Here is a 27,210-nt window from a genome sequence, read left to right on the forward strand (position 1 = left end):
CGGGCTGTTTGCCATGGCAAATATTCTCTCACCATTGGATTATTTTTGGAATTAGGGTAGGGAGAATTTTGAAAGGCGTTCCTCTAAAGAAATGCTACATATAACTAACTACTTTCTCCTGTCAGTGCTGCTTAGGGACTTGAAAATGCAAATCACCGCGCTGATTTCCTCTCTCGGTTTTTGTTTCTTTTTTAAAGGACGGACAAATTGATGCTGACGAGCTGCAGCGATGCCTAACGCAGTCTGGCATAGCAGGAGGATACAAACGTAAGTTCTCAGCCTTGGGAACCTTTCTAACCGTATTCTTGTTCTCTGTACCTCGGCGGAGGCGGACGGCAATTGTTCCTTTAAAGAAATCAGACTTTTCTCATCCATCGAGCTATTATTTTAAAAGGTTCATAGAGCATAGTTCCTAGCGGGTTCCCTGTATTCCGGGACCATTCAAACCAGTGAGACGATTTGGGCAGCCTCCCACACGGAGGACAAGTTAGGGTGCTGAAATGGAATCCACCAGGTCAGGTATCATTAATGCTAAGTGCTAACAGGCACCACTGACTTTGCCAAGTGCTTGCTCTATCCTAACTCTGGTGGCACTGAGAGAGTGGCCAGTCTGGCCGTCTGATCTCTGGGCCCTGGGCTTACCTGGTAATACAAACACTTGCCGGCCATGACGTTGCCTAGGTCATTCTTTCTGTCACCTGAGAAGATGTGTTCATGCTGAGGACAGAGTCCCCTTCCTGCTTACACTCCATGCCAGCCTTCTGCTCCCTCCTCTGTCCTTTACAGACAGTATGCGCTGCCCCACTGTTCATCCCACAGCCTACTGCCCTGACTTCTCAGAACTGTGCTCCGGGAAGCAAATAGGAAAATAATCGTTGCAAAGATGTTGAATCCTGGCTGAGGCTTATTATCCCACGTGCCCTGGGCTGGTTGGTTGGTTTGGTTTGTTTCGTTTTGTTTTAAATTTAATCTTGACCACGAGAAGTGTCTGGGGTAAATAATAAATACTGTCTTGGCCCGACTGGGCCACCTTCTAACTTTTTTGCACTTGTTAATGAAGTCAGAACATCAGATGGGCCCCTCCACTTTATAGCAAGCGGTAAATTAAACTGCCCAGAGCTCACGCCTGAGGACTGGCACTGTGGCTCTCAGCTAGTTGGGAAATCAGTTCAAGAAGGAAGAGCTCTTGAAATTCCTGTCATGTAACTTGGTCCTACGAGCCCACTTCCTGAAACATAAGGACCATGCGATCCAGTTAGTTAGCTTAGTTCCCTGTAGTAACGAACCATGATAAACCTCCCAACCTGTGGCTGTCGTGAGTTCCGCGGCACAGACACTGTACAGCCACCAGTCCTTTAAACACAGATTCCAAGTCGTAGGCCACAGACTTGAAAGTGGAAGGGGCAAGTGGGATGCTACAGGTCAGAACCATTCACCCCAGGAGGGGGACCCGACTTTCCAAACGGAAAGTTACCTTTTTCCTTTCCTCGGCTTCAGTGGTTCCTCTGCAAGAACCTTAACAGAAGCAGCGGGGTAGCTTCCTTCCTTGCCAGGCCTGGATCGTCGTTTCTACTGGAAGAAAAAGATGATTGAGATATCATGGTAGAGCAAACAGAAGCACACGGCACAGGCGAAGCACCACGTGGATAATTTTGAAACGATATGAAACTTTTAAATGCCAATAAAACCCAAAATAGTCTATTAAAAGTAATAATCTACATTCCCCCTTAGCCTTAACGAATGAGGGACACGTCTACACTAAACTACAGCTCCTATCTAGGGGTGAGAATTCAGTCCACCCATCCAGTCATCCCTTCAACCCACCAGTCCATGTTTTGATGGACGGTCACACTGGGTGTGCAGAAAGAGTTCCACCTGCTGGGCGTCCCTGGGATAAATACTGAGGCTGAGATCATTACGAGAAGGCACACAGTCTAGCTTGATGGGAGTGCACCCGAAGAACTGATACGGAGGCTGAAGAAGATACAAAATTCCAGCCACAGTGATGACAATGGGGGAAGGGCATAGGCACATAATTCAGACATAGAGAACGGTGTATGTGAAAGACCCAGGTGGAACACGGTTTAGTTATGGGAGTGGCAAAATCCCTGTGGAGGTCCTGCCTGGTTGCTGAAGTGGGACAATTCATGAATCTAAGTAGAGGTTCTGGCCTTTACCCAGAGAGCAGAGCACCCTGTAGCATTCCGTATTGGAGAACAATGCCACCCGAGCCATACGGTAAAGACTACATTGAGAGTATAAAACAGAGTCCACTTTAAAGGTGATAAAGAGATGGATTATTCTGAGCCAAACACGGAGAACTGTGGTTCAGGACCATGGACTCAAGTCACCATGAATGACGTGTTCCGCTATGGCAGAAGTCACACGAACTTGTAGAGTCAAGGAGTGAAAGGGAGTTATGAACGGGGACCTTTGCCCTTTCCACTGGTGGGAAGATCGAGTGTACTGACCACATCGAAGTGGCGGCTCATAGCTTCCAGCTGTTAAAATATTCATGGCTCCAGTACTGTAGATGCTCGAGGTCTGCGAAGCACAGTGGTACATTCTAAGTAGTATTTCTTCTACATGAGAGAACACTGGGTCAGATGCAGAAGTTGGGGTTACTGGCTATTAAAGTCGCCAAGTAGTCCGAGATCATTTTGGCTTGAGGATGACAGCATGCTGTCTCCACAGTGTTCTGCTCAGCCAAGGATAGTAGACCGCGGGACCTTAGTATTGCTACAGATTCTTCAGACAGTTCCAGATCACAGGGACTAGGGAGTGGCTGGGTGTCTGTTAAAGAGCCCACGGAGTCCTACAACTTAAAGAAATGACTGAATCAGCTAACTGTGGGGCTGCCAGTTGATCCTAACACTATTTACAAGGTGATTGAATCTTGAGGGGAACAGGGATTGGGCTTCCCACAGGTATCTAGAACGTGGGCAGATATATGAATAGTGCAATTTTTCAAACTGGACCATGTATGCCCACAATGGCATAAGCCAAACGTGGTGAGCTCTGTCCCATACAAACTGAGTGGCATTTGTGTGTGTGTGTGTGTGTGTGTGTGTGTGTGTGTGTGTGTGTGTGTGGTAGTTAATTCTCTTTTTTTCTTTAAATTTTTATTAAATTGGGTATTTCTCATTTACATTTCAAATGTAATTCCCTTTCCTGGTTTCCTGTCTTAACCCTCCTCCCCCTCCCCTCCCCTTATATATGGGTGTTCCCCTCCCCATCCACCCCCCAACAATCCCCTACACTGGGGGTCAAACCTTGGCAGGACCAAGGGCTTCCCCTTCCCCTGGTGCTCTTACTAGGATATTCATTGCTACCTATGCAGTTGGAGCCCAGGGTCAGTCCATGTATAGTCTTTGGGTAGTGGCTTAGTCCTTGGACGCTCTGATTGGTTGGCATTGTTGTTCTTACGGGGTTGCAAGTCCCTTCAGTTCTTTCAGTCCTTTCTGAGTTGCATGTTTTAAATAGGTGAATTAATACTAGAATTCTTTATTAATTTGAATGATTCCAGTGTAGTGCGGAAATTTTGAAATTATATTGATTCGTGTACTTTATTTTCAACAGCTTTTAACCTGGAGACTTGTCGCCTTATGGTTTCAATGCTGGATGTATCCTTTACATGGCTGTCTAGAGTGTTGTTTTTCCCCCACATGGCAAAAACAAAATATTTTTCTAAAAAAAAAAAAAAAACTCATCTCAGGATGAAGGAACAAGTGTGCACAAAAATATTAAGTAACCACTAAAAAGCTGTGTGAAGTAACTAGCTGTTAGGATATAATTTGGTATGAGAAACAGACGGGAAGTTTAGTAAGTAGAAGGGCGGTTGTTCAGGATTGCCCAAGGTGCCATGGGTGGTGTGGTGGCTCATGCCTGTAATCTTAGCACTCAGGATGCTGAGGCAGGAGGATCACTGTGAGTGTGAGGGCAACATGAGCTGTCTTGCAAGTTGGAGGTAAGCCTGAGCTACAGAGATCTTCTCGAAATGGGTGGAGGGTGTGTTAGCTAGTGTTAGTGTAGTACGGCATGGGAGTGCACGAGAAGGCCGGCCAGAGGTTAGTCTCGGTTTGGCTCAGTGCCACTTTCCACTGCAGTTCACTTTCTACAGGTGAAGTCCAAGGGGCTCTCAGAACCCATAACCTAGAGCACCAAGGAAATGCAGCCCAATTCCAGTAAGAAAGCTGCCTTTTAACTTACGGTGGCTTACAACACTGTATCTTTTTTCCCCCCACAGTAAATATGGGTATTCAGAGCTTTAACTCTTGCGTTGATGAGGACACCACTTATCATTACTTTATCTTATATCATACCAACAAGAATATAGACTGGCTTTTTAAAGCGCGGGCTGTCCTTCTGCCATTTTAACAGAATGCATCGAATTCCCCCTTACCCTCCTCCGTTCTCTCACGGGATCGTGAAAGGTGTGAGATGGGACAGTCCTGTCCTTGACTATAATCCAGAGAGATATGTCTGGCACGATGGGGTTCAGTGAGTTCAGAGAGCTGTGGACTGTGCTGAGTGGCTGGAGACAACACTTCATCAGCTTCGACAGTGATAGGAGCGGGACAGTGGATCCCCAGGAGCTGCAGAAGGCCCTAACCACTATGGGTTTGTATCACCAAGGGGAGCTCTCCATTAACTGATAAGTCTCTAAAGCGTGTGCTCCTTGAAGGCAACCTCTCCCCCTCTCCTTCCCTTCCTTCCTCCTCCCCTCCTCCCCTCTCTCTTTCTGTCTCTAATGTTGTTTTTTTTAATTTGGGAGTTTTGTTTTGTTTTTAACCTTCAACCTTTTCTTGCTGGGTGACTTTTCTGCCTTCCAGGGTTCAGGTTGAGCCCCCAAACCGTGAATTTAGTAGCAAAGCGGTACAGCACCAGCGGGAAGATCACCTTTGATGACTACATCGCCTGCTGTGTCAAACTGAGGGCTCTCACAGGTTTGTCCCTGAACCCATTCAGCATTACCAGGAGCTGAGAAGACCCCCTTTTTTTTTTTATGGCATTAGTCATGTCTCCATACCTCTGAACTTCTGTTCTGCCCAGCTTTTTATGGTTTTAGGGGGTGCTTTAGTAGACCCTTAGCACAATTATTTTTTTAAAAAAAAATGGGGCATAATATGCTTTTTAGAGGGTTTTTTAGATGACTGAGTAATCGTAGTTCATTTCATTTAAATGCTGCAAATATAGCTGTCCTTTTTGTGAGTGCATTTGTTTATGGTGCTAGGGTTACAGAGGGCTCATGCATGCTGGGTAAACTCTGAGCAGTGCTACCCCCACAGCCTGAGTTGTACAGTGTCAGTTGCAGAGTGCAGTTATGAGTAATTCTCTTCAACCGTGGGAGGTTTGCAAAGAGCAAAATTAACGCAAGTCGTTTTTGGCCAGCAGGGCTGAAGTGGTGGGATATTTGGTCACAGCCCACTCATCATGTCAGCTTCTGCTATCCATCTGCTTCCTTGCTAAAGCAGTGCACGTGCTATCACAGTGCTGAGAATCCTGTGCTTTCCTAGCAGTTAAAGGGCCTTGAAGGCTAAACTGCCTTTACCAACTGAGGTCAGTTATTTTTCTAAGGTCCACAGCGAAAACAACCATTGGCCACTTTTACACATTTTCTTTGGCCTTATCCTGATTGGTTGTAGAATTTACTTGTTATTGACATTTGATCCCAGTGCCAAATAGTTAGCTGTCGTGCATTTATAAAAGCAGTTTAGGGAAAAAAAACCACCTTTTACTATGTTGTTTTGCAGATAGCTTCCGCAGTCGGGATTCTGGTCAACAAGGAGTTGTGAATTTCTCGTACGATGATGTAAGTCTCCATAAATGAGGGCTAAGTAGGAGAAAAGCTGTCCGTGAAAGGGAGTCCCTTCTGCAGTTAGCTATTAAGAATATGGACATGGTGGTTCATGCCCTCAGGAGGCTAATGCAGATGGATTGCCATGAGTTTAAGCCAGTCTGAGCTATGCCTGTGAGACTCCGCCTAAAACAAAACAAAACAACAACAATCCCAGAAGGCATAATTGGCCGTGGTGGTTCGTGCCTGTAATCCTAGCTGAGGCTAGAGGACTATGTCAAATTCAGGCCTGGCAATTGACTGACCAGCTCGTAGAAACAGCTCCCTGGTGGTGCTGAGACTGGGCAGAGTGTGCATCATAATAATGTGAATCTGTCAGGCGTGGGTAATAGCTTGGCTGCAAATAGACAGGAGGGCCTCACTCAGGTCAGTCCTCAGGACACGTGTACAAAAAGCTGAATGTGGTGACATCCTATTGTAACCGCAGTACTGTGGACGTAGAAAATGGTGGATCCTGGGACTTGCCCACCATCCAGCCTCGTCTGCTTAGTGAATTCTAAGCCAATGAAAACACTCTTCAAAGGTGAATAGTGCCTGGGGCGTAACACTTGAGGTTGCTCTTTAGCCTCCCCATGCATGTGCACCCCAACACACAGCATGGGTGACATATACACATCCTGACACACACCGTGCACCATGTACCACATACACACATCCTTACACACACCACGTATCACATATACACATCCTGACATACACCGTACCACATATACACATCCTTACACACACCATGTACCACATACACACATCCTTACACACACCACGTATCACATATACACATCCTGACATACACTGTACCACATATACACATCCTGACACACCATGCACCAGCTATACACATCCTGACACACTATGTACCACATACACACATCCTGACACACAGCATGCACCACATACACACATCTTTACACACAGTATGTACCACATACACACATCCTGACACACAGCATGTACCACATATACACATCCTGACACACACCATGTACCACATATACACATCCTGACACACACCATGCACCACATACACACATCCTTACACACACCATGTACCACATACACACATCCTGACACACACCATGTACCACATACACACATCCTTACACACACCATGTACCACATACACACATCCTTACACACACTATGTACCACATACACACATCCTGACACACAGCATGTACCACATATACACATCCTGACACACACTATGTACCACATACACACATCTTTACACACACTATGTACCACATACACACATCCTGACACACAGCATGCACCACAGACACACATCCTTACACACACCATGTGCCGCATGCACACATATACAAAGTAACAGTAAGATCTCTTTGAAAGCTGTTGTCAGACTTCAGCCAGCCGTGCTGAGATGGCCTGCAGTGCAGATATTACCTCTGCTCCGAGAGGCTGCTTGCAGCTGTGCTCTGCACGCCTGTGCTGTTCCTTGAGAACATACAGAGGACACCACCTTAAACCATGATTTAAAACAAGCTATTTACAGAGATAGCCAGTGGAGTGAGAAAGACTTTGGCATTAGAGGGAACCACCAAACAGGTTTCTACGTGTCCTAATCTGGCTTCTTTGTCTCTCGAGTAAGAACAATCAAGTCGGCTTAGCAGAACTGATGCAGGAACTAGCATTGTGTAGCTCCTTACCAGTGTTGGAGTGTAAGCTCAGGAGGGACGTGGTCTAGTGTAAGGATTCTCAACCTCTAGGTGGTGACCCCTTTAGTGGTGGACAATCCTTTCACAGGAGTCTCCAAAGATCGCCCCAAGGGTCAGATACTTACCTTACAACTCATAACAGTGGCATAACTGTAGTTATGAAATAGCTACAAAGATGACTTTATATTTGGGGTCACCACAGTGTGAGGAGCTGTATTAAAGGGGTGCAGCATTAGGAAGGTTGAGAACCACTGCTCTCGCGGACCTGGTTGGGTTGGCAGCCCTGCCTAGCAAGGTCTGATGCTGCCAGTTGTGTGATTCGGAGTGGCCAGAGCAAGGTCGGCTTTTCTCTTTCTGTGTGTGCATGGCTTTGATGCTGACGGAGCAGATTTTAAAGGGTGTATTAGAAGTCACCTCCTGGAGCAGTGGGGTGAAGTCACAGTTGTTGATAGGACGGTGTAAGCTGATTTGTTCTTTCGGGCAAGTACTTTTCACCATGACTGTTTCCAGACTCTTAACTGTTATTTGGGGATTTAAATTCTTTATCTGTTGATGGGATTCCTCTTTCCAATAAAAGTGAGAAGTCCATCAGACTTTACAAAAGTCTTCCCCACCCTTCATTTATGCATAACGTAGAAAATTGGGACTTTTTGTCATTCTTGTTCACCCTTGATGTCAAGATAGAGAACTAAAATGGAAGTTTCCCACAGGAAGGCTATGGCACCACAGAGGCTAAGGCAAATCAGAGGCTATGACACCTCAGAGGCCATGACACCTCAGAGGCTATGGCACCTCAGAGACCATGACACCTCAGAGGCCATGGCACCTCAGAGGCTATGGCACCTCAGAGGCCATGACACCTCAGAGGCCATGACACCTCAGAGGCCATGGCACCTCAGAGGCCATGACACCTCAGAGGCCATGACACCTCAGAGGCCATGGCACCTCAGAGGCCATGGCACCTCAGAGACCATGACACCTCAGAGGCCATGGCACCTCAGAGGCCATGGCACCTCAGAGGCCATGGCACCTCAGAGGCCATGACACCTCAGAGGCCATGCCACCTCAGAGGCTATGGCACCTCAGAGGTTATGACACCTCAGAGGCCATGGCACCTCAGAGGCCATGGCACCTCAGAGGCCATGCCACCTCAGAGGCCATGACACCTCAGAGGCCATGGCACCTCAGAGGCCATGGCACCTCAGAGGCCATCAGAGGCCATGGCACCTCAGAGGCCATGGCACCTCAGAGGTTATGACACCTCAGAGGCCATGGCACCTCAGAGGCCATGGCACCTCAGAGGCCATGGCACCTCAGAGGCCATGACACCTCAGAGGCCATGGCACCTCAGAGGCCATGGCACCTCAGAGGCCATGGCACCTCAGAGGCCATGGCACCTCAGAGGTTATGACACCTCAGAGGCCATGGCACCTCAGAGGCCATGCCACCTCAGAGGCCATGACACCTCAGAGGCCATGGCACCTCAGAGGCCATGGCACCTCAGAGGCCATGGCACCTCAGAGGCTATGGCACCTCAGAGGCCATGGCACCTCAGAAGCCATGGCACCCTCAGTACTTGCAGACTGTAATATAACACTGGTTTCCTTTTTCAGTTCATCCAGTGTGTCATGACTGTCTAACTCAAGAGGCCGCTGTCTGAATATATTCAACATTCCAACTGGACCCCATCCATTGCTTCCTCCTGCCCTTCAGTGCTGTGTGCAGACTCCGCCGACACACGCTCCTTGACAACTGTTGAATGGGATTATGCCTTTATCTAGAACCAAGGCTTCATTTTCAATTTTGATAATAAATTCCTTTGAAGTTTAATAGTAGAAAAACAAGTCTGTTATCCCAGTCAGACCTCCTGAGCCATTATCAGTCATGCCTTATATTCCTGCTAACTCTCTTTTATATGAAGTATGCAAAATGTTTAACACAGATTATATATTTTCTTGTGATATATGGAACCTTTTCATCAGACTTATCGGTTACCCTTTCTTTCCCAGGGGAATGTGGTTAAAAGTTTGTGTGGGATATGTGCAAAACCAGTGACCCTGGCCATCCGCACACTAGAAAGTGTAAGTGTTAGGACTTGCTGGTTGAAAGCCTTATGAGTAGACAGAGATACTGAATGGTTACTGTCTGCCTCTTAAAAACCTATAGTGGCAAATACTGTCACCAAGTTCTTTGTCCATCACTCCAACCTTTTGCTAATTATGGTAAAAGTCTTGTATACTGTAAGTTTAAAACTGTCAGAAAAAGACTGGAGGGAAATAAGAATATATTAACTTTATTTTTGATTAATGAGATTCCAGATGACTTTAATTTCCTTTATATATTTCTGCATCGCCCAAATTTTTATAATGTGCATGCTTTCATTTTAAAACCAGATGTCAGGGGAGGAGAGACAGCTCAGCGGCAATTAAGAGCAAGTTCTGCTTTTGCGGAGGGAACACTGAAGTTCCCAGTGTCCATGTTGGGTGGCTTATTACTGCGTCAGGCCCCCCATAGGCACCTGCGTTCACCTGCAGATACCCCAGTACAAACATATATGCACACACCTAATTAAAAAGGAATAAAAAGGGGCTGGAGAGATGGCTCAGTGGTTAAGAGCCCTGACTGCTCTTCCAGAGGTCCTGAGTTCAATTCCCAGCAACCACATGGTGGCTCACAACCATCTGTAAAGAGATCTGATGCCCTCTTCTGGTGTATCTGAAGACAGCTACAGTGTACTTATATATAATAAATGAATAAATCTAAAAAAAAAAAAAAGTAATAAAAAAAATAAGTAAAACCAAGCAGGTTCCATTTTAAAAATTGTTGACATTCCTTTTTGAATGTCATTGGTTCATGATTTTAAACATACACAAGAAAGGGACTGAAATGAACATCTCAGTTAATGATCTAGCTTTAACTACTGGGAGTAGGGTTTTCTCACTAAATTTCTAACTATTTTCTGATAGCTTATTACATTTTACACACACGCGTGCGTGCACACACACACACACACACACACACAAACGCACACAGGAATTTTTTTTCCAAATGTTTAAATCATTGCTGGTAATGCCTTGCTACGTATGTGTTTTAGACATTTTCTGGAAGGAGAAGACACTCAGGGTCCCCATCTTTGAACAGAAGAGACTACTTACCTTTGAGGTAGTTCTGAGTGTGCAGAAGTATGCTGATGTAAAAAGTATCCCCAGTGTTTGGTTCCTACAGTTTGGCAACGAGCAATGGTTAACAGTCTTCTCTCGCTAGCAATGTATCTGTCCTGTTTCCGGCACCATGTGAGCATGACCTTTCACGTGAACGACTGACTAACTTATCAGCTGGTAAAATAAACATTTCATAAGCATCTTCAGCCTCATTTCACAAGAATATGTTCAGATAGTGTTTATATATAAAATATATGCATATACTATATACTCGGTCATTTCATGAGTGTTTATTCATCCCTAACTTACTATGTGCTTAGTCAGTACTTAATGCCCCGGTTACATGGCAAAGTGGAAGCTTCCTGCGTGTTTTACAGAAGTAAGTCTGGGTTTCATTTCAATTTTTTTTTTAATTCTTTAATATTTTTTACAGTCCAGTCTTTATCTGCCTCAGACTCTGCCCTCTGTTCCTCATAGCATCTCCCCACAACCCCATCTCCAAGAGGATGTCCCCGCCCCCAACCCACCTCACCCCACCAGACCTCCCCACTCCCTGGGGCCTCAAGTCTCTCACTGAGGCCAGACCAGGCAGTCCTCTGCTATGTAAGTGTCGGGGGCCTCCTATCAGCTGGTGTATGCTGCCTGGTTGGTGGTTTGGTGTCTGAGAAATATGGGGGTCCAGGTTAGTTGAGACTTCTGGTCGTCCTACAGGGCCGCCCTCCTCCTCAGCTTCTTCCAGCTTTTCCCTAATTTGACCACAAGGGTCCCCAGCTTCTGTCCACTGTTGGGTGTAAATATCTGTATCCGACTCAGCTGCTTATTGGGTCTTTAAGAGGGCTGTCATTCTAGGCCCTTTTTTGGGAGCACACCATAGCATCAGTAATGGTGTCAGGCCTTGGGCCTCCTCTTGAGCTGGATCCCACTTTGGGCCTGTTGCTGGACCTCCTTTTCCTCAGGCTCCTCTCCATTTTATCCCTGCAGGTTTTTTTTAGACAGGAACAATTCTGGGTCGGAGTTTTGGACTGTGAGATGGCAACCCCATCCCCCCCACTTGGTGCCCCGTCTGGAGGTGGACTCTACAAGTCCCCTCTCCCCACTATAGGGCCTTCATCTAAGGTCCCTCCCTCTGAGTCCTGTAAGTCCTAATGTATATTTCAGCTGCCCTGCCACTTGAATAAGCCCCAAATTATGCTACTTAGCTCTTGGTTCTGAATTTGAATATATCCTCAAGTATGATACACTGTGTTTTGTTTACATTGTTACTCATGTTTTAACAGCCAATGGTGAGAGGCAAGTCTCCGTGTGTCCTCTCTGCTTTCATTTCCTCCTGAAAGAATTGGATTTATGCTTCATCTTACCTGCAGAGTTAGAAAACTCCCTCCCTTGATGACTGCAGTACACCCTGCCCTCTCCTCTGTCATGTCACGGGGCTCCATTACTATAGATGCCCATCTGTCCCATCAATGTTGCTTACTTCTGATGTTGGGCTGTTCCATTCTCTGCTTACAGGGCATCGCCTCACTTCCTTCTCCTTGCCTCTTGCTCTCTCACTGCCTGGTACTTGGTTCTGTTGCCCAGGCTGGCCTCATCCTCATTGTTGCCCTCCTCTTTTAGCTTCTTGAGGAAGCCACCACACCTGGCCTTATCATTTCTTTTTCTTTTTTCTTTTTAAAAAGATTTATTTATTATTGCCTACATGCATACCTGCAGGCCAGAAGAGGACACCAGATCTCATTACAGATGGTTGTGAGCCACCATGTGGTTGCTGGGAATTGAACTCAGGACCTCTGGAAGAGCAGTCGGTGCTCTTAACCTCTGAGCCATCTCTCCAGCCCCCTTATCATTTCTTTTAAACAGGTTCTTCGTGTTTGGGGTTTTGTTTTTCCAGTTAAAGCGTATAAAAAGCGTATAACTGGAGCGCAGTAATCTGTGAGCTCACACAGCCCATTTCAGTACTGTTTTTCTTTGGAGATGCGGGCTTTAGTTTTCATCACATCAGGTGATTACATGGTTTGTAAAGAACTCTTAGCACACTGCACACTTCCGCAACAATGTAGCAGATAGAGGCTGGAGCTCTTCCCACCGTAACACGATACACAAATGGTAACGTCAGTCCTGAGGTGACATGTCAGTTAAGCCTTTTGGTGTTTTTTTTTTTTTTTTCCAGTTGCTTTGCTCATCCGGTGCATTACCGTTCCAGGGTTGATACAATTAATATATGATTAAAGTATTTTAGAAACAAGGGGTGGAGCTATATACAAATCACCAATTTTTAATATTATAGTAAACATATACGGTCACCAATTTTTAATATTATAATAAATGTATGGGCTTTTCTCAGTGATTCCGTGACTCTTCACCTATGCAGACCAAAGGACAAGGAACTACAAATGCCACCATAATGACTGATACCTCAAATGGCTGCTTGGGCAAGATAAAAAGACCAGGGGTGACCAGTTTCAGACAGTAAACCCTCGAACCCAAAACAAACCCACGGAAGACTCAGGCTTTAGGAGGCGGCAAAGGTGCAGCCCTGAGCTGTTGGGGGTAAAAAAAAAAAAGTTAAACTTTATTAGGGCAGGAGAGAATTCAGGAGACAAGTCCTTTGCTTCCTCATTGGAGAAACTGTCCTACCAGTGGAACACTAGTTTTTCTCTTGTCTCTTCAGCAACTAGCAGAACAGAACCATTTGGCAGCTTCTCGGAGACAATGTCCACTTGGGAAAAAAGATGAAAGAGAGCCATGCATCAAAATAACAGAAATCTTTTATTGAAAGTCACTTAGTCGATGTTACAGTGAGAGTAACATAGAAAACTCCGTTGTCTTATTAGCTTCAGAAGTGAACACTAATAAAGTTGTGCCAGAAATTTTAATCTCGAGTTACAGTGACCTTTTAAAAACAGAAAGGCTTTTGATTCACCTACAATATGAGAACAAGTTTGTAACTTAAACAGCCATAAAACAAATCACGCCTGCTCAGGAAAGCAATCGTCGTTTACACTTCTGTTGGCGATCACCAAAACCCAGTGAACTTTAAAATAGCGTAAGAGCTGGAAGTGCGTGCGGAGTAGCAGAGAGGAGGTTTGAATGATGCAGATCTAAGTATATACACGTGAGTACCCAGTTACCCAAAGTGAACCACACCGATGCTATTCACAGGTCCACGTGGGGTGGTTTCTATCATCTACAGATGGCCATCACCCCTCGGGGGCCGTGAACCTGGGAAACATTGGCAGAGACCTAATGCAGACTAACGTATGAACAGCTTTCGTTAGGTGAAATGTGACGTTTCTGAAAATTGTCTTTGGGAAATGCCTGTTTGGAGGGGCAAGTCTTCCAACAATTTGAAGGAGGAATAATTAATAATAATAATAAATAATAATTAATAATTAATAATGCTCTGTTATCCAGAAGGAACCTTTTGCTAAGCACTTTGCAGTTAGTGTTAAAAAGAAAAGTTTTCCATAAAACAAAAAAGATTTTGGGTTATTTGTAGACGTTAAAAAGACGAGCTATAGAATCACAGTTTGATATTGTGCTGGATTAAAAAGGAAAAGTGGGGTTTCAAATCAGGCAGTGATACACGTGTATAATTTAACAGGAACCCTTGTGTTACTTCTAAGTGTCTGAATTAATTTCAGCACTTTCTGGATTGTGTTAGCTGATAAAACTTAGCACCGCTATATTTAAAGACTTGGGATATTTTCATTATTTTAAAACTCAACGATCAAAACAAATCATGACCCGAAATGTTGTAAGTTGAATGCAGAATGTGCATACACATGCATCTTCATACATGTCGGGGAGACTAGCTCATGAACACAGAAGCTGGTGGCCAAAGACTCCTTTGTCTCACTGTATGCCTTTTCGTAAAATGAAACAATAAAATGCATTTTGCTCAAATTTGATCCCACAGGCTACCTGCTGCTTCTGAAGCCCCTCCCATTGTGACCAATTGTCTGTGACCAATGCGAGGGACACCGGACAGTAAAATACTTCCAAAGGCAACAAACACTACAAAAAACTGCAAAGCCCATGTGTGCTCTTGGCAGCAGTAGTTCCCTGCAGCATAGCTGGTGACCTTCCTGAGTCCTCTGCACGCTTTGTGTGGGATGGCCACTGTGCTCCTAGGCTGGGATGAAATGACCCAGGATCTCTCAAAACTCTGTGCTGCGTATTAACTTCCTGAGATTTATACCCTGAGACCCATCTCTTAGTGACTTTCCAAGGTGCACAATCAGACCAGCGTATCGAAAGAAAATGAAAGACAACCTCCCCCGCTCTGTGTTCCTGTGGTTCTCCCAATTCTCATTTTAGCCCGAGAAGGTCCTGTTCTGTATGATAGGGGATGCTTCTGATCAAGAGGAAAAGTGCTGCACAGATCCCAAACAGGGAACTTTGGGAGTAGGAAGGTTCTCGATGCAGCCATCCCATATAATAGCCATGGATTTGAAGGACAGAACCGATAATGGTCCGATAAAAGTTTTGATTTTCGGCTGCCGGACTTTAGGTGCTCCATGTTGAGGACCAGAAAACCATGAGTGAAATAGGCATGGGAATACTGCCTTCTGTTCTCCAAGTCTGGGACAATTGTGTTCTGTACCTGCAGCTGTGCTAGGGAAACTCTTCGAGCTGAAAGTGTCTGTCCTGAAGAGCATATGCTGTAAGCCAAGTGCCAACAGCGAGCGGCCAAGGCACTTTTACCGCACGCTGCTCACGCACAGCCAGATGGGCTCCTGCCTCAGCTCTTCTTACAAACGTCAACTGAGTTCTCTGCAATACAATAAGGCGAGTCTAGAACCCCAGTCCCCTGTGCTCCCACACCCAGAGAAAGGACCCTGCCTCTGAAGTCAGCGTAGTCTTAACTATTCCACAGGAGGAAACTCAGTACTCGAGCCCCCCAATTAGGCCCTCTTCTACAGAAATGTCAGCTTTTCACACAGAGCTAGTAGAATAAGAATGAAAAAGTAGATTTGACTGCCTTTGGGGCAGGGGGTGGGGAGGGAAGGGAAGCAGGTGACAGCTATAGTAGAAAACAAAGAAAACAGACAACGAGGAGCATAAGACGTAGAGAATGTGCTGCTAACAGGAGTCCAAGTGTCTCAGTGCTCAAGCAAACTTGCCACTGCTCAGATGAATGCTTCAAACATGGCAGCCAGTAGCAGCGGCCAGCGGTGCCCTGCGTGGCTGTGCAGCTAGGCCTGGCTTCTCCTTTCTCCCATCAGTTCCAGACTCTGTCCCCTTCTCTTTATGCGCTGCAACCTGCCAAACAGCCTTCCCTTCCTTTGCATTTAAGTAAGATTAAAAAGTAATCTCACCTTCAGAGCAGGGCTTCTCTAAAGCATTGTCTAGGCCTAAGGTTAGGATGGGACTATAGGACAACAGAAAACTCACAGAGTGAAGTGGACAAACTGAAATTTGCAAGAAGCAAGTAGAGGTATCACACTTTGCCTGGCTTAAGGGTACAAAAAGAAAAAAAAAAAAGAAGAAGAAGAAGACAAAGTCTGAAAAGGGCAACAGGTAGAATCGCTACAGAAAGTCTAAAGTCTAGGGCAAAAGGCAGAATGAAGTCAGGCAGATACGCAAGGTGTTCAACAGAGGGAAAGCATATGGATCTGTCCTGGAAAACACAGCCGTCTTCCACTCCCCATCCATACCCGTGGAGGACAGAGAATATTTAATTTTATCTTCACAGTGGCTTCTTTTAGACATGCCACCAATCTCTCATGCATGAAGACTACATTGGACTGACCTGTGCAAACATTATTCTAAAAGCCTTGTGGACTCAGGAGGAGATGTGAAAAGAGCACCCCTCTTACCTGCTAAGACAACATCCTAAGCCCTGGCTTCCTATCCCCAGTAATGTCTGCTGGGTAACTGTAAAGAGGTTACTTGTCAGTTAGCATCTAAGTAGGGGACTGGGGTGATTGGCTTTTGTTCTTCAAAGCCAGGCACTGCAGAACACTAAGAATTTTCATGCCGTCCCGTCTCAGCAGCACGGATTTCCCTCTGCAGACTGTGCATGAGTTATCTTCTATCTCGCTTACTCCGGGGGAAGACTTGCATCTAAGGAAAGTGCCCGGGAAGAGTGAATCTGGCCCGTTCATTCTTTAAGGATTCTGCTACTGCAGGCCTCCCCTGCTAACACAGTGCAAAGACTTGGATGTTCCTTTTCATTGGAACAGAAATGATCTGCTGCATCCGGACATCTCCAGCATCCGGGCTATCTGCAGTCCTATTGATGCCGAGATCATGAGAAAGAGAAACAACATCCAATGAACACATCGCTTTCTTCTCTGTGTAGTGATGACCCCACAGCACACTGGGAAGTACGAATATTAGTCACACGATTCAAACCACCGTGGAGCCTCAAAGTTCCTCTTCAAAATACACATTTGAGGACGAAATAGTCACTGTGCTTGGGTTTGATTCCACCAGTCTACTCTGTCTACCTCAGTGAATGCAGTCACGTGTAGTTAAATGGAATGACGCATACTTCTCGAGGCTACCCATCAAGACTAAAGTCTGTGAATTCCACAAACAACTCTAAGAATGCTCAGACATGGAAGACAGAGACCCAGACTAGAATACTAAAGCCGTTACATTTCTAAAATCACTCTGCGAGTTAAGCAAAGCCTTTTCCTCCTGTTTCATCTGAAGATGATTACAAGCCGGAGCAACCGTTTCTCTCCAAAGGCACATGATAATGATATTGATTTTCAATCATAACTCCAGGTGAAAGCAACTGAGAAGGTAAGGAAAGACCAGTAGGTAGACAGATAACCAGCTCACTGGCTAACCATTTGTGAATTCTTTCAGGTTAGAGCTTATGTAACGAACTATTAACTACACGGCGTATTTACATGAGGCACCTTTCATTCGAAGCTATATAAACTTTTTTCTTCTGTAGCCAAAATAAACCTTATATTACATTAGCCTTTTATACACTCGATACCAAGAAACATTCAGTGCACATTTGAAGTGTTCTTGTCCAAAAGTCACTTCATTTTGCTACATCTTTTTCATCTGTCATCTGTCTGTCCTTCCGTCCTTACCTTAAGCTATGTGGAGACATTGTTCAACACTCATCCATGCCTTTGTCTGAGACTGCTTTATTGAGCCATCAGCAACCTATATCCTTGCCTGTCATGGAATGGTTTTTCACTGTTTAATTTTGCCTGATTAAATTGGTTTCCTAACACCTTCAGAGTGTTTTAGAAGAGTGGACCATTGCAAAAGACATGAGCTGAGTATACCACTGCCTTCTAGCCTGTCCCTTCAGTTTGGGTATCTAGGACAATTCTACACAGAGATGGAACAAATTGTGTCCCTGGACGCGTCTGGAAGAAATCAAATGTAGAGTCCAATTCTGAGTTCTTGTCTGATGATTTCATTCCTCACATAAAACAGCAAGAAGAAGAGGGAAATCAGAAGAGTGTTCCATAGCAGGTCACGTGACTGAGCCTCCCAACCTCAGATCTCACTAGAGGGACTTTCTTTTTGCATTGAACACTGAACATTGCATTGAAACAGGTATTAATGTTTCGTTGTAAATGACAAGATTTCACATAAAGTACTCATTTTTTTTTTCTAGTGAATCAAAGGTTATAGGGCCCAAAACACAGGCCCTTTCCTCTGCGGGCTTATGGTTCCCTTTGCAGTTACTGCCTCTGTGTAGCTTTGCTTAATTTTTTTATGCCTTGTTCAGGCTTCCGTACACCATCTTGTTCAAAGCCAGACAGAACAACCTGCTGGGACTTACACCCTAGTGATGAAACATGTTAAAATTGTGGAAGTGAGCCATTCCTTCCACATATAAGACTGGCTAAAAGGATTCTATCAAGGAACCCAAACTTCAGACCAGACAAGCCTCAGATCTTGGTCAAGAGGGAACGCTCTACTCTGTGCTCCATGTCTTTGGTACATCTTGCCAATCACAGAAGACACTTTCTGGAGAGAAGGGGAATCCATGACCTCCAGGTAAGATTAGTTGATATGCCCTGGTACTGGTTGAGAACAGCTACTGTGACAGGCACCATGTGTCTTAGATGTGGAGTGGATGGGCTGGCAGAATCCCAGAGAGCCTGTCGGCTCCAGGGTGTTCTGGAGCGGCATGGTTACCTCACATCTGGACTCCTCCTTCGGCAAGATGCAGAGGCTAGAAGTTTGAGCATTTGGATGTCTTGCTCAAGAAAACCTCTTCCAGATTGTACACACTTTGAAAAGGGAAATTGCACGTTTTAGACAAACACCGGTTGGGAAGAGATACTCTTACAGCACTGACCACTCTATTTACAATATCATCCACTTATACTTTGAAGACACTGGATGGAGGACAGCGATAGGATCGTGACTGACTGTTTGTAGGCATTTGGCAAAAAATACACTTATGGTTAACAGTTATTTCTTAAGTTTTAAAAATGTTTACATATGTACAGTCATCCCTGTATGCTAATATAAATATGAAAAGTAAAAAAAAATAAAAATACATGTTTAAAGGTAGCATATGGGATATCGGCTTCTGGAAGCTTTACAGTCCTGCGGTCCTGCAGAAGAGTCCTATATGCCTCAGCCCCTGCATGCTAGTTTCTATTAGGAGAGGTTGTTTCCTTGCATATGGAAAACGATAAACAGAAGCTTCATGCATACGGGCGTTACTGCTTGCAATGAGGATGTGATTCAGAACGCTCAGTTCTGAATCCACTTCTGTCCCCTCGGGAAAACCTGCTAACGTTGGGTCGTGTGGGTTAGTTTTATTGATGGTCTACTTATTTCTGCCATGCAGATTATCCATTAACATATCAATGCCAGGCCATAAATGGTTCCATGTTGCAGCGTGACGTTCCAGTAATTCTCTTTACCATTTGGTTAAACCTTAAGCCAAAAAAAAAAAAAAGAAGAAAAGAAAAGAAAAAGAAAGTATGCTATCCAGGTATGACCCGTGGCTTCCTCTCCTCTGGTATCGCAAGAGGGTCTTGAAATCGTCCAAAGAGCAGATGCAGATTTGCAGTGATTGTGAGTGGCTGGGTTTCTATAAAAGTAGAAGTAAACAGTTTCGATGTGTCACATGTAAACAGTTGTTCTTAAATGGATGTCTCCCACAGCTGCAAACAGAGGAGAGCAGAGTCATGTACCGTAATAGCAGAAAGTAGCCTCTTTAAGCTATGAAGGATCCCAAGCGTATATGAGTAATTATGGTGCGTGTCCTTATTTAATAAGTGGATAAAAGAAATACACAAACTTGGAACTCTCTCCTGAACCTGACAGGAATATTCCCTTCCTTGTGTGTGTGTGTGCTGGATGTGTGCACACAGGCATGTGTGCATACGCCCATGCATGAGCAGGCCAGATGAGGGCTTTGGGTATTTTATTTTAGTGTCCCCTACCCTACTGCCTTGAGACAGCGTATCAGGTGAACTTCTAGAATCTACCTCTCTGGCCCTCACTGCTGGCTCCACAGGTACAGGCAACTATGCTCAGCTTGGGGATTCAAATTCAGGCCTGCGTGCGCCCGCAGCAAATTCCTTGCTCAATGAACCACCTCCCAGCCCCCATATCAACTGTTCTAGTGACCAACCAGCCAGCAAACAAAGAAAACCCCAAAAAACAAAGCAGGAAAACAAACGTCTCTCAGACTCATCTCACGTTACTTAAAAATTAGAGTAGACATTACATACGGAAGTACAGAATTTTTAAATATTATTTTTAAGCTGCCTTTTTCTCATTGTGCTCAGTATATTGCCAACTAGAATATTGGTTCTCAATCACAGCTGTGTGGTTACGTGGGGGAAAGTGTGTGTGTGTGTGTGTGTGTGTGTGTGTGTGTGTGTGTGTGTGTTTTATATGTGTACATGTTCACGTCTGTGCACATGCCTTGGCATGTCTGTGCTTGTCAAGATGGGAGGTCAATGTCAAGCACCTTTTCCCAAGATTCTACTTCATGTTTTTAAGATGGAGTTTCTGAACATGGGTCTCGTGGATTTGGCAGGACTAGCTGGCCAGCAAGCTCCAGGAATCCTCCTGCCTCTGATTCCTCACTACCAGGATTACAGGCATGTACCACACTACCTGGCCTTTTACATGGGGACTGGGGATTTGACCTAAGGTCAAATGTGATTGAGAACCAGTATTCTAGTTGGCAATATACTGGGTACAATAAAAAAGGCAGCTTAAAAATATTTAAAGATTCTGTACAGCAAGCAGGTTACCCGCTGAAACATTTCCTCAGTCCTAATCTGCGAAAGTTTTTTTAAAATTTATTTGCTCTGGTAGCACATCTCGCCGACTAAATCAAAATCTCACTGGGAGGGTTAAACTATTTCGAAGCTCTTCAGACAATTCCCATGCACACCAAGGCTTCTCCATCCCACCTCTCCAAACACCACTTCTTATTTGTATAGACTTTTGGTTAAGAGTTATCTGTCCAGCTTTTTAGTCATTCTCATTCTCTGTCTCTCTGTCTCTGTACCCTCCCCCGTGTGTGTGTGTGTGTGTGTGTGTGTGTGTGTGTGTGTATGTGTGACTGACCCTGGGTTGGTCAAGGAAAAATACAAAAAGCCCACATTCCCTTAAACCCTGTGATTTTGATTCAGGGTCTACACAGCTCTAAAACACCTTCATACATGAAAAAGTTTAGAAACTCAGAACCCTGTGCTGGATAAATCTATGGAGGCTACAAATGCTTCCCCCCCTTTTCATATTCTTCCCCATAGGAGCAATGTCAGAACGTAGCTGGCCATCGGAAGGGAGGCACTGAATGTCAGGGGTTGTGCTATTCGGTTCTTGATCTCATCGGGAGCTCTAGAGGCTGGTGTGATCCTGTGAACTCTACCCCAAATGTCACAAAACCAATGCATGGAAGGAATCCTGTGAGACTGAGGCACACTGACAAAGACGTACAAGACACCACAGCTTTATATAAGGTCTCTGCTAAGTTCCATTTTTATCGTGTGGATGATTCTCTCCATGTCTGTTTTAAATTTGGCTTTCTGGCTGCCCCTACAGAGGACTGGAGTTTGGATCCAGAACCCACGTGAGGCAGCTCACAACGGTCTGTGACTCCAGCTCCAGGGGTTTTAATGAAGTCCTCTTCTGGCCCAGGGACCCACGCCCGCATGCACACACCCTCACGGACACACACAATCAAAAATAATTAAGATAAACCATGTTAAAATTTGGCTTTTCTGGAAGAGGAGAGTATGTCTCAGCTAGAGCATGTTTTTTAAAGCAAGGTAACAACAGGGCCCTGGGACTAAATCCTTACCACAAAATAAGTTAATGCTGTTAAATTTCACCATACCCTTTGCAGTATTCTTTCAGTATTACGGGTTTTTCAAATACCTTTCCCTTACATCTAAATTCTACCCCTGGAACTGTTGGAACACGGTCAAGAGAATGACCCACGCACGGTAAAGAATGCCTTGGGGAACTATGTGAGAAACTCCAGGGTAAAGAGGAGGAGGGCCTTTTACCTCAGGTGCGCTTTGATCCTGGATTGTTCTGGGCTGTGATGCCATGCCCCCTGTGACAAACATTTACATTAAATGTATAAGACATGTTTATTCATGGTGGATTCAGAGCACAGCAATAGAGCCCAGTCTGGTCACGTATACCGAATCTGAAAGTAGCTTCCTGCCTTGCTTTCTCGGAGCATCTCTCACACTTCCCCAAGGCATTGCCCACCATGGGTCATTTGATGGACAGAGTTCCAACAGGCACCAAACCACTGATCTGGTGTTCTGCCATAGGTTCCTATCTCTGAACGCCTATTGAATTGTAATAGCCCAGTGAAAGGCCTGAGCAATCAAACTGGCTTTGGTGAGGGAACTAATTCACTTGGTCTTTAGAATTCTAAGGCAGGGGTATTAAAAGGAATTAAAAAAGAAAAAAAAACTCATAAAGCAAATACATCTCCCTTTTTTTTCAAACCTAGAGTTGAATAAAGCAAAAATGAAAAATAAAAACATTATGAGGTAATGGGCTGGGTGTGGCACACGCCTTAATCCCAGCACTCAGGAGGCAGAGGCAGGAGGATCTCTTGAGTCTGAGGCCGCCTGGTCTACATACAGAGACAGTTCCAAGATAGCCAGGGCTACACAGAAAAACCTGGTCTCAAACACACACACACACACACACACACACACACACACACACACACACACACAAAAACAACACACAAAAAACAACAACAACAACAACAAAAACCGAAAAAACCCTCAAAAAACCAAACAAATAAAAACGGAGGAATGGACAAAATGTAAGCTCAAAGATGCCAACAACACCCAAGTATAAAGCACGCGGGGTTGCTGTATACCCTGGCACTCTGTCGGTTCACCGTCTTCTCCTCGTCCGGAAGCGGGGGCATCGGGTATGGGTATTTTCTGCTGGAGGCAATAGACCCAGTTGACGAAGAAGGAGACTTGGCAGGTGACAGGGTCCTGAGGTGTTGAGAATATAAAATAAATATCATGTCACGCCTGGTATCATTCCACATCTCTAAAGCGAAGCATCTGTACACAGCAAAGCTTTAACTACCTGGGGGTACAACGGCCATTCTGAAGCCAGAATGCTGCGGTTTTTAGCACACCCGTGGAATCAGTAGCTAATTTAACTGTTAGCTACACAGAGTCATTCTTTTAAACTACAAAGCCAGTAATGAAATGAAATTTCATTTACAGTAAACAGTTAACATGGAAGGGGGGATATTCTAAGAGCTCATGACTGTAAATTAATTCATAAGTCGATTTTATTTTACTACTTAAAATGCTTCTCTGGGCACAATAACGTCAAACAGAACCTTGAAAGTCCAACCATGGATATGTTCATTGGATGCAAAGTCGAACTCTAGTTTACACGAAACTCATGCATTCAGAGGCCAGTGTGTTAGTTGTGAAGAACAAAGGAAAATACAGGTTGTAATAATAAATTAGTAAACATGCAAGCAGGAAGGAGTGCAGAGTGCCAGCCGAACAAAGTCTGATGAGAACATACAAAAATGGTCTACTTCGTCCCTAAATCAGCATTTCCGGGAAAGCCGCGGTCTTACGTTTCCGTGGTCTGGCGCTTCTATTGCAACTGTAGTATTTGTGACTGTGCTGAGCACACTAGGAGGGACTTGTCTGCTCCCAGCTTGTGTGTGAGAGTTAGAAAGGAAAACCACGGAGCTGGCTGTGCCACTACAGTCCAACCCAAGTCCTCCTCTGTGTGACTGGGTCAGCCTCCCACTGCGGTGATTAGATTGGGTCCTGGACAGGGAAAGGCTCCCCTCGCTTTCAACCTAATTCTCATTTTTATAAGACGCAGAGTTCAATCGAACACTTGCGAACACTTTTTCCTATCCACTCTGAGGTCCAGGTAAACATTCTTAATTGGTTTTAAAAACCAACAGCAGTCCCACTCACTTTTAAACCTTAACTCCTAATGCTTCTTCTGTTTTTGAAAATTATTCAGGACAGCTCCCTGTCAGAAACTGCTGGAAGGTGGTCAGGCAGGCAGCTGCTTGGGCCTCTCTTATGCTGGTGATCTCCACATTGGTACGGTAAAAGTGGGGAACTAAGAGTAATAAGACTTTGATTTCAGTTCTATCAGAGCAACATACTCTGTGTGTCTGTGTATGTGTGCATGTATGTGTGCATGTGTGTGAGTATGTCTGTGTATGTGTGTGTGTCTGTGTATGTATGCATGTATGTGTCTGTGTGCATGTGTTTGTGTGTCTGTGTGTGTCTCTGTGTCTGTGTGTGTGTCTGTGTGTACAGGTGTGTCTCTGTGTGCATGTCTGTTGTTTATATCTGTGTCTGTCTGTGTGTCCATGTGTCTGTCTGTGTATATCTCTATGTGTGTCTGTGGTGTGTCTGTGTATGTCTCTGTGTGTGTGTGTCTGTGTATGTCTGTGTGTGTGTGTCTGTGTATATCTCTATGTGTGTCTGTATGTCTATGTGTATGCCTCTGTCTCTCTTTCTGTATACATATGTGAAGATGTGCATGTGCACATAAGTACATGACCACAGTGTCTGTGTATGTAGGACAGATATCAACCTCCACAGTTCCTCTCAGACACAATCTCCCCATCTTTTGAGATAGTGTCTTACAGGCCTAGAGCTAGGCTGCTTGGCCTGTTCCTGTCTCCCAAGAACTGGGCTTACAAACACAGGGCACCATTTCTAGCTTTTTTATATGGGTTCTTGGGACAGAACTCAAATAGCACATAAAGTATGCTACCAACTGAACTATTCCCCAAGCTCCTGCTATATGCTTTTATAATTTAAAAACTAAATAGTTTTTTTAAGTGTATTAAAAGTTAGGATTCAATGTGTACGAGTATAAAACTTGCATTTACATACTTCAAAAATGGACCCAATGCAGCTTTTTAGCCAAATCATTGTGAGATTTAAAAGAATCTATGTTTAGGAAAAATTTCAGATACACAAACCAAATCTTTTTTATTCTAAGGTCATAGCAACAAAGTCCTCATTTTAGTTTGCTACAGTAGGTGCAAGTATGTGTGTGTGCGTGCATGTGTGTGTGTGTGTGTGTGCACATGCATGCGTGTGTGCATGCCTGTGTTCACTGAGTACCCAGCAATGTTCTTAAATATCTCTCCATGGGCACAAACAATAGTAATTAAAAGAAAAGAAAGTGAAGTATTCTTCAGAAGCCCACAGAAATGGCTCTAAATGGCTTCTCACTGCAGAACTTGGGGTAATTTATACTTAGACCCTAAGGGGAAGGAGAGAAACCAAGCAGGACATCTTTAGTGGTGAAAAGACAGGAAACAGATTCAGGTGGGTAGATAGAAAAGAGACCAGAGCAGGAATCAAAATAAAAGGAGAGAACAAGACAGGGTCAGTTAGGTTAGGGAAAATAAAGTGACAATCTATCACAACCGCCCAAGGGAGACATTGGAGTCTAATCCTGTTTTCGCTTAGCCAAGTGTCAGCTACGCTCATTCACTTACAAAGCAACCTGGATTTTGGCTTAAGTATTAGCTATTTATCCTCGTGATATTTTCTAAAACGATAATAACTACACCAGGAACACCACAGAATTGTGTAACAAAGGTGTGCTTGTGTACCAATGAACCGTGGTGCTCTTTGGGAACGTATCAAAGGTCTGTGCTTCCAGCCTGCAAAGCTAACTTTACAGTAATCTGCTCCTACAAGGATTTAAGTGTCCTCAGCCGGGATCTAAACCTCCATAACCTCTACAAGTTGACAGGAATCACACAGAAGTCACACAGGGATCAGATGTGGGAGTCAGAGCCAAGCCCAGCTCTGCTGCTGACTTTCATCAGCTACGTTACCCTTGGGTAACTCCTTGTAGCCCAGGTTTCTCCATCCACAGGAAGAAGCCAAGGATGCCTACAACCAGTAAGCTGAGAAATACGTATATGGTAGGCATTTGACACCTTAGTTTCTACAGTTCCCGTACCTGGTTAATGTGGTTTTCATAGATCATAAGAATGGAGTAAAAAAAGCTGATGAAATACATAATCAGTTGGGTAGCCCTCAAGAGCATGACTATCCCCTGGGGACTTGAAAGGTGGTGTCCCCAGTGGTACTGCTCCCAGGATCAGGGGTGGTGAGCCAATGCCTGCTCTTTGATTTTATCTGTACTTTCCGAGTGAGTGGCCTGGATGCACGCAGAGTACAGTTAGGGCAAGCACTGTCATAGGAGAGCTAGGAGCATGACTGAAGCTCTCCTGTGGGCTTTGCCAACGTGTAGCTCACGGATAGTACATTTCTATCGGTAACTATTATTTTGGACCTGTTCGCGGCAGTCACCAACTCTCCGCCACAGTTTGGTAAGAATATCACAAATCCAACCCCGCATGGGTGATTAAGAAGGTGACCTTTGCCCTCAGCTGTGGCTTTGCCAGGAGAGCTCAAGTACAGGTTGGTGAATCCAAGCCTAGGTGTGAACGCACTGAACACATGGGAGCATTGCTTTGGGTGGGGAGCTGGGTGGAATCCTCTCTACTGTGTCGGAATCATGGTGCTCAGGGATTGGACTTAATTATTTACCACTGCTACCACAATTTAGAGCTGATCTCCGAGTGATCCCAACACAACCCTTATTAATAAAAAATAATAATAATAATAATAAAAAAGGACAGTTAAGTCACAACTGTCCACTGAGGTTTACCAAACAAAAATATAGATTTTTTTTTCATAGCAAGTTCCTAATGTGACAGCTCATATTAAAAGATGAGACGAAGGAACCGCCTAACACTGCCCTCGCAGCTTGGCTCGTGCAACCAGGGGTGCGGAAGCATTTCCCCATCCAAATGGTGCTCAGTCATGCAGCTTCTGGGCAGACTCGGGGGACCGGCTTCAAGAAATGGGGGCTCTCTTTGAGTTACATCAACGTCTCAGTTCAACCAGGGGAGGTGAACAGACTCTTCCGGGGTACCATTTAACAAATCACTCCTGTAGAAATGCTAAGTCAATTTAGAAATAAAAGTCCTAACCTTTGTAGGACAAAGCTCATCCGGATTTGAGTCCATGAATGGTACAAATTA

General features: G+C 44.7%; 2 protein-coding genes across 2 annotated transcripts in view; one reads left to right on the plus strand and one right to left on the minus strand.

The window, feature by feature from the left end:
- The first annotated feature begins 177 nt into the window (after nt 1–177).
- On the plus strand, nt 178–10,962 carry Sri (sorcin). The gene is made up of 6 exons (XM_032907026.1): nt 178–267; nt 3,580–3,623; nt 4,473–4,620; nt 4,833–4,946; nt 5,754–5,812; nt 9,147–10,962. Exons 2-6 carry the CDS (start codon nt 3,606–3,608, stop codon nt 9,171–9,173), a joined length of 366 nt encoding a protein of 121 aa, XP_032762917.1. The 5' UTR covers nt 178–267; nt 3,580–3,605; the 3' UTR covers nt 9,174–10,962.
- A 2,479-nt stretch (nt 10,963–13,441) lies between these two features.
- Nucleotides 13,442–27,210, minus strand: part of Adam22 (ADAM metallopeptidase domain 22) — a 221,309-nt gene continuing 207,540 nt past the window's right edge. The window contains 2 exon segments of the mRNA XM_032907027.1: nt 13,442–19,798; nt 23,008–23,131. Coding sequence (XP_032762918.1) covers nt 19,778–19,798; nt 23,008–23,131 — 145 coding nt within the window. The 3' untranslated portion in view covers nt 13,442–19,777.

Source organism: Rattus rattus, chromosome 6, assembly GCF_011064425.1.
Source record: "Rattus rattus isolate New Zealand chromosome 6, Rrattus_CSIRO_v1, whole genome shotgun sequence".
NCBI classification, from domain to species: Eukaryota; Metazoa; Chordata; class Mammalia; order Rodentia; family Muridae; genus Rattus; species Rattus rattus.